Genomic DNA, 14340 nt, shown 5'->3' on the forward strand with positions numbered 1-14340 from the left:
TGATATATATTTAATTTTAGTGTACGAGATTTAAATTGTGATTTTATATTCATTTTGGATTTAAAATTTATAAAAAAGTTTTGATAATAAATATTTTTCATAGATAATTTGATCATATTTTAACAACTGTATAATTGTCAACAACTACAATTACAGTAATCAGTTAGACATTAAAAAAAAAAAAATAGTTTTTAAGTAGCATTGATTATTAAAATATTTAATTTAATTTAATATTAATAATTTTTTATGTCAATGAAGTACGTAATCAAAGCTTTACCATTTTTTCTTTTTTTTAAAAGTAAAATACAAAGTTTTCAAATTAATTTTTTTATTATTAAAGAAAAAACTTGAAGACGGTTTGAAATTTAACTCCGGGATAAATGTTTGCATATAAATACAGAACTTAGATGTAGTAAATAGAAGCTTAAAACTTACTTCGCAGTAACCAATTTGAGAGTATTCGCAAATATGACAGTTACACTACTGTCAAAAGGTAGACTGAAGGGCAGAAGGAAAACTTCTAGAAATGTACTACAAACTAGCCGTATAAGTTTATGGCCGTGGAAACTTGAAAACAAAAATGTGTTATTTCTCTTGAGCCTTAAAACGAAATACAAAACCCAAAACGATTGTACATTGTAAATCCTCCTTAAACACATAACCCTATCTAACCAAGAATTTACTTTTTATTGGAAACCTCTAACTGCCAGTCAGTAATTTATTTTGTTGTAAAACTTTACCATGTCGATTTTAATAATTGTATTTACACAATATTATAGTAATTCACACGATTGTTATTTAAAAATAAATGTAACAAGACCTCAAATAGTTTAAATTATTACCTTGATTCTGCTAATATAAAATTGTTTTTTATTATTATTTTACGTAATTTCTAGTATAACATATGTGTTATAAATTACCATGAGTATTGCTTGTGTTTTATAGATTAGCTAGACAAACATTGAAAATTGTATAAAAATATTTTAATTATTTTAAAATTCTAATTTGATGGTTAATTTATTATGTATATACGATAATTTTACCGATTCGATTTACGAGGTGAACAGTAATAATTATCTTTTATCTTTATTTTTTTATATATACTTAGAAATTCCGAACACGCTGTAATGATGGCGGTCAAGTTTTATTTTTAATCAAAATACAGTATATTTTAATGACGATCTTAAACAATATATTTGCTGAGTGTCAAAATTAAACAACTATTATTTGTCCTTGTAAATATTTGCTTAAATATCACAAAGTGTATACGGAATTAACCCTATTTAAAACAGTACACACATTTATATGTTTCAGGAATGTACACTGTTTAGGATGGTGATAAGAAAGAATAAACTAGACCATTATTGTCATTTCTCCAAGATAACTCAAGTTAATATTTAAATCACCACATGAAAATGTGATTTTTGGAAATTACTTTCGGGCCCCGTACATTTTTTTTTTTTGTCATATTTATTTACATTTGTACGATTTGTATAAGATATTTTAACAATAAGCACAACAGATAGAGGGATAAATAAAATGGTTTGATTAGCTTGACTTAAGAAACTATTAAATGATAGTACTTCATGCATACATTTTTAACGATAATAATTAAAACTATAAAAATGTACAACTGTTTACTGAAATTAGTGGAGAATTATAAAATGAGACAAGATATTTTTTTTAAGAAAGAGTATTATTATAGGCAAAGTTATGACACAAACGTCTTTCTTGATCTTTGGATTTTAGAATGTATAATTCAATTTTAGTGTGGGCCGCACGAAATTTGTTCAAGAGTCGCGTAGTGGGTATCGCTGTATTGTGATTTGTGAAGTGCCCAAATGTATAATTGTATATACGTACCCTGCTTTCTTTTGAGTCTTTGTATTCCACCCATCGGCCAATAGATCTTCTCCAGTACTCGACGGTGAAAGCCTCGGTGAACTCTTGTCCCTGGCCGTTGCCCCATCGGCCTTGCGTCTCTGTCCACGTGACCAAATGGTCTTCGTCCAGGTCAATCTCTAGATATTCTCTAACTTCACTGCTTATTTGTGCTTTTGGGCACCACGCACCTCCGTTCTTCTCTTGGCGAATTCTAAAACAAAATACGCACAGCACATTGTAAATTGTAATATTGTTAATATTATAATATTAGCATATTAGCATGTTATTATTGAGCCATGTTGCTCGACGTTTTGTTGATGTTGCGTTAATGAATAATAATGCATAATGTTACAACAAATTATACCAATTAAATCGTGATGATAAAACAGTATTGAAAATTAGTTTCAAGCATGAATTTCTACATAGAAAACAGAAATTTCCGCAGTAATGAGGATTTTAAATGTTTAGAATTCAGACTTGAAAATGGAATCAATATTTTTTTCTTTCTATGAAAACGATTTTTTGTATTAATCATTGTTATACATAACGCATCATATATTGATCACAACACGATTTTCTCTATTCAATATATAACTACATTAATTCACCGTTTGCTCTCAATTAAATTCAAATTAAAACGAAAAAATAAACATTCTTTTTTTTAAATATAATACGTTATTCAGAAGCGTATTACGTCCAAGAATATCCACATATTTTGTGCTAAATAATCCTTTACTCCTTTTTAAAATTGTATATAATGTATAAGGTTTGTAAGAAACGATGATCTGCAAATTAATTATTGCAAACATAATGTAGGCACACTTACTGCTGTAAACTGTGTAATATGAACATATTCATGGAAAAAACACAATGCAGTTCAATTAAAAAAAAACCTTATTATTAAGATGTGTAAATTAGATAGGTTAGTCTTTGAACATTCTAAATAATAATTATTTTTATACTGATTAACTGTTACATTTTAGGTGCAATATATTTTATATGTGGATTAAAATATTATTATCCATGTATACACATTACACATACACAGTGAATTGTGTTATCCGAATGAGCATAATATAATATTTTAGAACAAATTGAATGGCTACGACCAATACGGTAGTTTTATTATCAACCGACATAGTGCTATAATAATTTTACACATTTAAATATTTAAAACGACCACTCTCACGTAAGCAGATTTTCTCTAGCTACTCCCTAGTTCCCGCATCACCTTCAAACATTGCAATAATTGACTAAGTATGCGAAAATAAATGTCATGTCCCCAATTCAATTGCCGCCTCAGTAAAATTGATCATTACCACCAATCTTCTCAACACGATTTAACATCATTACTAGCTCATTGTACTTTCAACTAGTATATAATCCAAGTGTACCTCTTGTTTTATAACGATTTGTATATGTCCATAATTTTCTCGCAATAGTCACCGCGGGCTTATAATCAATAAAAAAAAATTTCATTTATTTTTGATTGTAAGTCGTATGACGTAATCTCGTATGCGGATCTCGTCTCGGTGTGATTATTGAACGGACCACATTTACGCAAAACATCTTTAAAGCGTTCGTTTTTCAGACATATCGTTATAATTGTATGCATTTATTGCTACGAATCCCGATATCGGTTTATAGCCATTGTATAATAATAATATAATGGCATTGTTATTATTATTATTATTGTTAATTTATTATTATTACACGATGATCGTCGCGCCACGGAATTCCAGCAGCATTATGCAGGAATTTCGGTACTTGTAGTTCGGTGAAAATTGCACAAACGACCGCGTGCGGATTCTCGGAATAATCGGTGCACAACTATTTCCGAAACATCCGATGGCGTCGGGCGATTTTTCTACAATCGCGATTCGCACACCCGATCGGCCGGCCGGGCGGAAAAATAACACACTGCGCCGTCGAGTCCGCTGTCATAATAATACAATATAATACAGTAACAATACCTACACAATATCGTTACATATAGATTTACCATTAATGCATACACCACTCATTGTTCAACAATAATAACGAGATGACAATACAATATTAGATGATAGTAATAATATCATATTATTGGTCGAAAACGGCGGCGTAGCGTGGGTGTACATTTATCACTAATGGGTGGCTAAGGAATTCCGAATTTCGCCAGTGAAATTCTGGACTTACTGTTATAAGAACAGGATCTCCGCCGACCGTGATATCTGCCACGGTTATGGATGACATGTTTACCGATAAAAATATACCCAATATTATGAACGAATGTCAATTATTACTTCTCGCCATATAGGTTAGATTAGGCAATACTACGCTTATGCTCATGCCGATTTTTACACAAGATAACCGAAAATCCAATGACCGCACTCTTCAAAAATTGCTGCATAATCGCGTAAACCAATAAGGATTTTGATGCTAAATGATTAGCGAAGAACGTTTATAGTCATACTGTTATCGGTAAAATTGAACATTTTTCAGAAAAGTAAAATTAAATTCTCACAACCCAACCATATTGTATACAATTTATAGAAGAGATCTTCTGAAAAATCACGGTTGACTAAAAACATTAATCAATTTTGTGATAAGAGAGTATAATATGAACCTTCCATGCAAAGACAATGAACAATTATTAAATTTTTTACATTGTGAAAATAATGTAAAAATCCAACTTTAAAATCATAATATATTTTGTTCAGTTTGAACCGACGGAGGCTCAGAGACTACTTACGTATTGCTGCTAAGCTAATAATATCAATCTTGTACATTTTTATATAAATATTTTATGTATTTAGTTAACAAAGCTGAGAATGTACCCTATTAAGACGAAATATTTTGGCTGCGTACGAGTTGATTCCCAGGCCATTATATATTTTTTTCAATATTTAGTAAAATATTTAGCCTATTAGCATAACCCAAGAAACACCACGAGGAGGTTGGCTGGCAAATTTCTCAAAAATTTAGTTTTTTCATATTTTGAAATTCATTCAATTTTTATTTATTAATTATTTTTTGTGTTATATTATATTATACTTATTATTTATTAAAAAAATTAGGTAATTATAGGTAAAAAAATACAAAAAATGTAGTAATTTAGTAAAAAAATATAAAAAAAATTAGTAATTTGTTAATAATGTCTATCACATTGCTTTTATAAATTGGTATCTGCAGCTAATTAGATTATACAACAATAGGGAATCAATTCACCTATCTCTTAATGAACTGCAAATCAACTCGTACATACCTAATAATGATCCGGGAATCAACTATAATACTTAAGTCTCGGGAATCAACTCACCTATCGTGAATATTTTAGCCAGCATGTAAAAGGACCATCGCAGTAAACGGAAAACTGGAATACACCTAATCTAATTGTGCACGGATAATGTTATGAGTTTTCGTCTTGTCTCGAAAACAAAAATATTATTTTAATTATTGTAAATTGTTTCTCGATTTTATATTTTTATCGAACAATACGACGTTGATAGATCCATAACGGAGCTAGCAATGGACAGACGGATGGACGGTTCGTTGTTCAATATAAGTCGTTGTCACTATATTGTATACAATATAACTGTAGCTTTAGGTATGGTATGTGTGTGTATAAGACAGAGAGAATCAAAGAAATCGAAATAAATGAAAAAAACTGTATATCATTAAACAAATTTTCGAACAACCGTAGTAATTAAAGATGATTTTTTTTCTGTGTCCAACATGCAGCATCCTATTTATTCCAATCACTGTAAAAGCATTTGTCTTTATTTATTTTATGATTTTTTTTCTGTTTTTCTTTATATATTATACAATTTGAAGTATTAATAAAAAGTTTCTGGTGCCTGTGTATATATTAAGCTTAGCACAAGCAATTCATTCTAACTACAGAGCAGCGGTGTATATACATAGAAGTTGTGCAATTTGTTTAATTTCGTTTCGTTTTGATAAAAATGTCTTTTCCAACAAAAAAAATAAAAAATAAAAAATACATAAAAAAATCATTTCACATAATTCACGATAACCTAATTAATGACTTTAATTATTTGGTTGGACTTGCAGTTTGTTCGTTGGTTGACAGAAAAAAATCCATCAATAATTAAACTGCGAAAATAATTAATAAAATAAAAAACAAATAAAAACTTTAATTGCTTTTGGACACAACGGTACTGCTCTTAATGGCACGCTGTCCAATTTATGATCTAATTTTATATTTTATTTCCGGCGGTGATTTATCGTTATTGTGCTGCAGTTATAATAAACGGATAAAAAGAGATATTAGTACCATTAGACGGGGTTTATTTTTTTGTTTATCACAAAATATAATAACATAAACATCATATCATATTATAAAAAAATAAATATTAGCTATGGTACAGTCGTAGTATGCACGCTTATATTATGGCCGTTACGATAATTGTTGACTTTCGTGTGTCAAAACAATAATATTGTAAAAGGCTTAGTTGTGGATGGTCCAAATTATCGACAAGCAATAAAAATCGTTTTATATTTTAATGATTGAATTTCATGATTTTGTTAAAAGTTATACCATATAGTCTGCGTCTGTAATAATATTATACGCTTTCTGTTACAATTATTGACACACAGTATCCGAACTGTGGATGGCGAAAGTCGTTGAAATCGCTTAGGTATACTGAGCGTACGCCATATAGTAAGATAAATATGTAGTTTATTATACGTTATTCGGTCGGATGCAGTTTTAAGTAAAATACTCAAATCACATATTACGCGGGTGGGATTTATACGATGAAAGTCAGTCTCGGTTATACTCACGTTTGTGATTCATTATACCCACTATATACCTACCTTTATATGATTAAAATTAAAACGTATGTACAACACTGTTCTCCAGCGTTGAAACAAACTCTTCAATTAAAATGTATAGTCATTTAATACTATTATCATATAATAATAGTGTAATTATTTTGTACAAGTTATAAAAAGGACCTAAAATAATATGCAGACATAAAGCTTTTTATTTTATTATTCATATTATGAATTTACTTTCATTGATCCTGTTTTGACCGTTACGCAAATAGTATCATCAACGTCAAAATTAAGGTCATGCATGATGCGTTGTAGTGACTTTTACCGTGTACATAAATTATTACTTTAAATGTATACCAAAAACCTTTTAGCAGCATATTGTATAAACACTAATGTTATTTTTGAAGTATTAATTATAATTTTAATAATTAAATTAAAGCAAGGAGTATGCTCGAAATATAAAGAATTTTTTTGTCCTTGTGATTAATTTAATAATCAATATTATCATTTATCATAGTTCATTTGTATTTAGATATTTCACCGCCAAAACTAATCTATATATATATATTTCAAAAATCATATTTACATTAAAATTTGGTGTACCTACAGTAAAAGGAAAAATAAATTTCGTCTCATTTGTCAACCATACTTAAATGAATTAAAATTAATCAACTATAAATTTATTGAACTGTGCATCATGTAATTTATACAGTTTCGGATCAAACTAAAGTGGCTGCAAGTCCCTAGGGTCCAAACAATGCTAGATCCCAAAATTAAATCACTAAATGTAATTATTTTAAAATTAGAGAGCCCAAATGTCGTGAATAAAAAAATTAAAATATTATTGATGTCACATTTGTTTTTGTTTTTCAATAATTATAGTGTAAAATAAAATTTTAACCTACAAATAGTGTTTTCAATGTTATATAAATTTCAAATGATAGCGACAAAGTTACTAAACTATTCGATATTCTATTTTTAATTTTACTATTTTACTAGTTACTTAAACCATATATACTCAAAGATAAGCTCCGTGTATATAGTGAATTTCAAACTGACATGAAACTTTATACCAACTAAATTATAACACCTATATACGTTGCGAAAAATATTATACGATTTTATGACATTTATATTTTACGAAAACGGGTGCATCTCGTGCAAAAAGACGTTGCCGTATAATTGTTGCTTTTGCCGTCGACTTATCCGAACCCTGCGGGTCTCAAACGCCTTTGAACAACACGACACGGTTGAAGATCCGAGTTACGCCAGCGTTGCTACCAGCGAATACGGAAGCGGGGGTGAGGGCTCCAAGGGTTCCAATGGCATAATATATTATTATTATGACGCGTGTACTCGCACGAGTGGGTCGTGTTTGCCGTCGTCCCGTATATGACGAACGGAAGCGCGAGACACCATGTCAAACGTTATCACTCATTAGCGGACCGCGTCAAAAGGATTAAGCCGGAGACCTCTCTGCTTTACATTATTATTATTGAACGCGCGAAATGTGTTGTACACAACGGCTCAGTTTTGTGTTTTTTTTGTTCACTCTTTCGGGCTCGGGCCTCTCACACAGCGTATCGGTCGTCCCGCGGTGCGTGGCCGAGATAATAATATTAATGGCGTTTTCCTAATTAAAACCAACATCCCGGTAGAGTCGTCACCGTCGTCTCGGCGGCAGCGGCGGTAGTCACGACGTGGACCGACCGACAAAGTTTTAATGAACATTAATATTGAAAGGGACGACGCGAGTACACAATCACCCGCACGCAAACACTCACACATACATATATATACTTACCCATCTAACGACCTTCGCCGTCAGTATATAATGCACCACACGTATATAACACGATATAATGTGCGTACAACTGCAGCAGCCGGTGTGTAATTATTTATACATACAGTATATACGCGGGACTGCCGACAAATAACAAACGCGCAGTTTCTGAGAAAGTTCTGCAAATGTGCTGAAATCGGCATTGCATGGGTAGTTGTTGGTTATGTGGGGGGGGGGGGGGAGGATGTGCCACACAGTTCGCTGACGCCTCGAGCCAGAGTGGTTTTTTTTGTTTAAGGTCTTTAGATTTGTGAAAACGGTTTTTTCTCCAACAATATAAAGCCTAAAGGCGTAAACATGATACCTATACCTACAATAGGTACCTACTATCTAAAACATCGAGGATATCAATTAAATTTTTACATAATTGAGGCTTTCAAAGAATCATAATAATATATGTTACGAAATTGCACCTCTGGCTCATTCCCATCATAATATCAAGTTCCGGCGATGGACAGAGTCCGTACACATCTCGTTTCGTTGAGAACTACGTGATGTTTAAACTGGCACAGTAGTGGCTATTTTCGACAAAACGTTTTTTTAAGTTCATAACATTATTATTTTACAATGAATGAACGACCAACATTGTGCCATCCAATAAAATGCTCAAAATAAAAAAGCAAGTATTACTAACACAGTTACTGACACCTGCCTATATTTAATGACGATTGACGATACAGGCACTACACTACTGCAGAATCAGACATGCGACGAATACAGGTGGAATCTCAATTTAACGAACTTATAATGTATAATTGAAAAAATCGTCAGGTAAAAATAGTTTTTTTTTCACTTAAAAATCGCGTGCGGTCTTCTTTCACACGCTACATAGTATTTTCCTTTTAAAGCATTCATGGTTTTAAAAAGTTAGTTACTTCATTCTCGTTCGATGTAACCACTTGAGAGAGAATTAGGTATTGTCTCAGTTAAAATTTTTGTAAAGAGCGTACTCTTTTTATGTTTTTGTATAATAACTTAAATCTATTTCCCAATACGCAGAAATCTTCGTATAAGGAGCGTATTATTTTTTCATGACTTTTTTAATTTTATCGTCACTCTTTGACATTTCAATAATTATACAATTAAATGTTAAATAGAAACAATATTGAATGAAAATATCATGATTCGCTAAAAACAAATAGTGGTTAAACGAAGGTTACTAAGCAAAGGTTAGACTGTATCGTGATATTATTTAACTTTTGATACTATTATAATAAATTATTAATTTAAACGCCCATACAATGAGCCACTCCAAATCTATAAATAATGTCAAAATTCTCCGAAGAAATGGATCTATAAAATTCAGTTAGCACGAGTCATAAAATTGTATATTTAATAATTGTTTATATCATACTGACGAGATCAAATAATTTGAACCAACAGAAATTAATGTAAATAATAGTTAGGTAAGCGCTGATCGCTTACTCACACTACAGAGAGAACTGATTGGCATCAAGCTAGCATTAAAAAATTATATTGACTGCCTTCCACAAGATTACACACCAGTTCTAGTGAAATTAAATTTGGAGACGTTGAGTGCTAGAAGAATAAAGACTAACTTGGTTTTCTTATCGCAACTCTCGAGTGGGGAAGTTCACTCTCCAAATATGTTAGGGAGGATTGATTTTAATGTTCCCGGTGCTAATTTGCTGAACTTTTCTCCTTTCATGGTCCTGTTCTGTGCGACAAATTTTTTATACAATGAACCCATTTTGCATATGATGATATATATAGCTAATGGATCAAAATTACATCAAAACAACTTCTTGTGTCTAATTATTTTGTATTATATTATTATGTGTTAAATATTATGTATGTAATAGTGTATTACTATATTATTAACTATTAATGTTATATAAATGTCAAGGACTTGTCTCGTTTACTACTAAAAGAAAAAAAAATTAAAATAATAAAATGTGTCATGTCCGTGTTATTTGTAATAATAAATTATCATAATAACTATGATGGAAATAATTTTAAAATATTAAGCACTGAAGAATGTAATTATTGATCCTCAATACCATCGCCACGTATTTCGTTTCTACTAACCCAAAACTCAAATTAAAATTATTCTCTAATTAGAGAAACTAGTGCCATTCGTTTTTAAAATAAAGGAAATAACTGTTGAGTGGCTATCACTCAAAGCCCTTTGCCCCGTCTAATACACTATCTGTAATGCTGAATAAATTACTTCGGCAAGTGTTAATTTCTAAGCCTAAATTTAATAGATACCTACCGGCTCTTTTACTATACATTATATATATATATTTGAGAACTGACCCCGTTCTTAGTGTTTTCTGTGACAAATAAAATAATGCTCGTTGATTTATCTGTCATAGAATCCGTTAAATGTAAAGTATGAATACTTTTAAGACAGATGTGATTTCGATGATTTCGATCTAATGCAAAATATAGGTGTAAAATTATATTCATGTAAGATAACTGTTTTATTTTTCTGAGACCAAATACCAATAGCAACAGTGCAACTCTATGCAAACAAAAACATTTTCGTTTTCCCTGAGCCAACAAATCCATGTGTGAGTTACTCCTTAAAATGAGAATTTCAGAAAATTCTTTCATAGTGCACCATTACACGATATAGTACATAGCGCCATTTAAATTTCTTACCCCTATAGCTCCACGCATTGTTTTTTGGATTCTAGTTGAATGATCAATCAGTTGAGCATATATTTTATCTGTACACAAACATATACGAAATATAGACGCTTGAATGCGTATTTAAAAACGAACTGTTATCAAAAGTGGACAGTGGTCACAATCGTTAATGCGTTAGTGTTATTTCGAATCTGAAAACATGAAAATAAATTTACAACATAATGATATTATGATTTATTAATTTTCCCGAAAACGTCCATCATCTCATACATTCCCTTCCTGAATATATATTCTATTGTAGCCGAGAGTAGGTCGTGTTCCTTTTTTACACCAAAGTCTTGCTGCGCGCGTGTCGTCATTTATCATCATCATTTTTGCAGCCGTTTTCAAACTGTCTGGTTGGAGGGGGGAGTTAGCAGCCAGCTCGTTGATTATCTCTCTCCGCTCCTTCCTCTTCGGCTACAACTTAACATCGTTTCTGAACATGTCGTTATTTTTTCATCTGTTTCGTTTTCGCTTGTAACACTACTCTGCTACTGCTACAACAGTTATGCGGACGTCCGTGTACCCATCTATTTTCGTTTCCCTGACGACAGGGTAACCACCTCTCCATCCGACTTCACGGAAAACGCTAAACACACACGCGATCGTTGGCTACTGGATCATGCTGACGAAACGATTGCCTGCAAGAGATATACCCGATTGATAAGGTACCTAGGTATCTTAGCAATTAACATTTATGAAGAAAACATAACGTATACGATGTATTATAATAATATTTTTAATTGGTGTAAGAGTAACTTTGGGGGGGGGGGGGCATTTTTGCTCTCATGTTTTCAAATCTTAGGTATTTAAAGTTAAAACGGACCAAAATTTAAAGTACATTAAAATTTGTGAATTTTTAGGAGAGGATTTGTAGGTATATAAATTATATAACCTATTATAAACAAAAAATAAATAAATAATTTTGTAAAGAATAATTCTTATATTTCATAAGTTCCTTATAATTGATATTGCCCGTTTATCATTGTATATTCTTAGAGCTATAATAATAATTATTAAAACAATAGTTTCATGTAATAGTCGTTAAAATTAGAGTTGTTCGTCCTTTTCAAGTTTTCAGTAAAACTTTGACAATACTCACTTAGCCACACACGTTTAATACGGTTTGCTAGTATAGGTATCTTCAGACTTCAGCGCTGTTATTAGTAATTATATTTATTATTCCCGAGTAATTGTTCCACCCGATGACGAGTTGTCAAATTCCCACCTACCTGTTTTTTTGTCGATTAAACAGCGTTACTGCATTTGGTTCGGCTACACATCATTTCATTTTTGAATACTATTATTTGAATACTATTATTTGAACACTGGAACTCGAGACTTACAAGGCTTCTGGTGTGTGATCGTGTAAAACGTATAAAACCAGCTGAGAGGATTATTTGAAATTCCCTCTTCCCATTTAGTCAACATGCTTATATCATCGACATGCCCGTCGAATAATGCATGCATAATCTAGTGCCTATTATTTGCTATAGTTTGTAATATCAAATGAGTATATGGATAGAGATCAAAATACTGGAGAATTTCCTAAACAATGGGTGTATGATTCCAGTGGTATGGGGGAGAAAACAACTGTGTCTTATCCGAAAACAAACCCTAGGTTCTACGAGCATTCGTACACAATAATCGTGTATGAATATACGATTGCTTATATTATATCGGCTGCGTAGAATAAACCGAGTCAATGAAAAAGATTCCAAACTGCCAGGAGCAGTCCGTGATCAGCCCTGAGCCTGTAAACGAATATTTCCCTCCGTATACATTATACAAATATTCCCCACTCTTTGAACCGATGCAATGTAGTGTATATATATATATATATATATATATATATATATATGCCCAGACTCTGAGGGGTTAGCAGAAAACATATCATACCAAAAGTTGTCAAACAATGTTCTACAAACGGAAGAGATGAAAAAATGTGTTTATACTTTATAGTACAAAAAAAAATGTTCTAACAAACAATAATTGCCCTGTCAGCGTGAGCTTGGCTACGCAAAAGTTCAAATTGGCCGTAAGTGATGAAAACAAAGTTCAACAAATTATGGAAACAGAAGACTTAGTCAATGCTAGTCGAGAAGAAAGTATTCAGCATAAACAAACATTTCCCAAGAAACCGTGGTTGTGTTGTCAGCGTAGACTATGTATAATTGGTTGCGTGAAATTTAGAATCGATCGGCTGTCGAAATTAAAGGCTAATAATAATTTATTTGATGGGTTGAACTGACGTCTGTGTGACATTACACCGCCGATTTCACAGTGGTTTATTTTTATGTATATGTTATCATCTCCGTTTATTGGAAATGTGAAATGATCAAATACGTCACCCTCTAAGTGTAAGGAAATAAATGTAATCTACACGGCGTTGGGTTAAATTAATCATTAGCTTTTGCATAACATACATATACGCGGATATCAAGTGCATTTAATACAGTATTGTAAAATATACACACACTGACGCTGTCTCGTATCGATGGCAGCTAAATCTCCGTACGAAACTTACCATCTATCAGTATGTGTTACCTATATAATATGATAATCGCATATAATGTACCCACTGCAGTATAGACGCGATCGTAAACTTTTGCTCCGATGCCATAAACTTTTTAAATGGTGTAATATTCCTATAATGCGTATAAATATTATGTTATTATATTTTTCGTATATATTATACGCCATGTATAATATTATTATATTGCGTTGCACAATAAAATAGTGTATATTATTATAGTGGTTTATAGTGCTACCGAAGGTGCCGCAAGTGGCAAGTGGTGGCGATGGAGAAGAGGTTGCGGTCTCTGCACAACACACTCTCGGGCGTTCCCGCGCACGTTGATGTTTACACTGAGCAAAAGCCCATCGAAATTTTTATTCTGGATTTTTATGTGCGTGGAAACTGTGCCTTTGGGACGCGACAAACGGATGTAACTGTTTTTTCCGCGGGTAAACGAAAACAAACAGAAAAAAACCGAACGCTCGCCTATATGCGCGTATTCAAACTGGCAGATTTGTATTCCGGATCCGTATACTTACGGCACACTTTCAAAAATATATGTTAACTCACTCCATTCACCCTACACACTCACCCATTTGTCCAAACCGTGTTTTTTAGTGGGTATCACACATTAAGTGCGCGCGCTTATGATATG

The 14340-nt window shown here is 32.0% G+C and overlaps 1 protein-coding gene across 4 annotated transcripts in view; it reads right to left on the reverse strand.

Moving 5' to 3' along the window:
* LOC107165518 (discoidin domain-containing receptor 2-like) overlaps nt 1-14340 on the reverse strand; it is a 255393-nt gene that overhangs the window by 57312 nt on the left and 183741 nt on the right. For all 4 annotated transcript variants that reach the window (XM_089219518.1, XM_089219519.1, XM_089219516.1 and 1 more), the window contains one exon: nt 1864-2095. In XM_089219518.1, the coding sequence (XP_089075644.1) occupies nt 1864-2095 (232 nt within the window). The remainder of the gene's footprint in view (nt 1-1863; nt 2096-14340) is intronic.

Source organism: Diuraphis noxia, unplaced genomic scaffold, assembly GCF_037042655.1.
Source record: "Diuraphis noxia isolate RWA-SAM2 unplaced genomic scaffold, SU_Dnox_SAM2 contig0002, whole genome shotgun sequence".
Lineage (NCBI taxonomy): Eukaryota > Metazoa > Arthropoda > Insecta > Hemiptera > Aphididae > Diuraphis > Diuraphis noxia.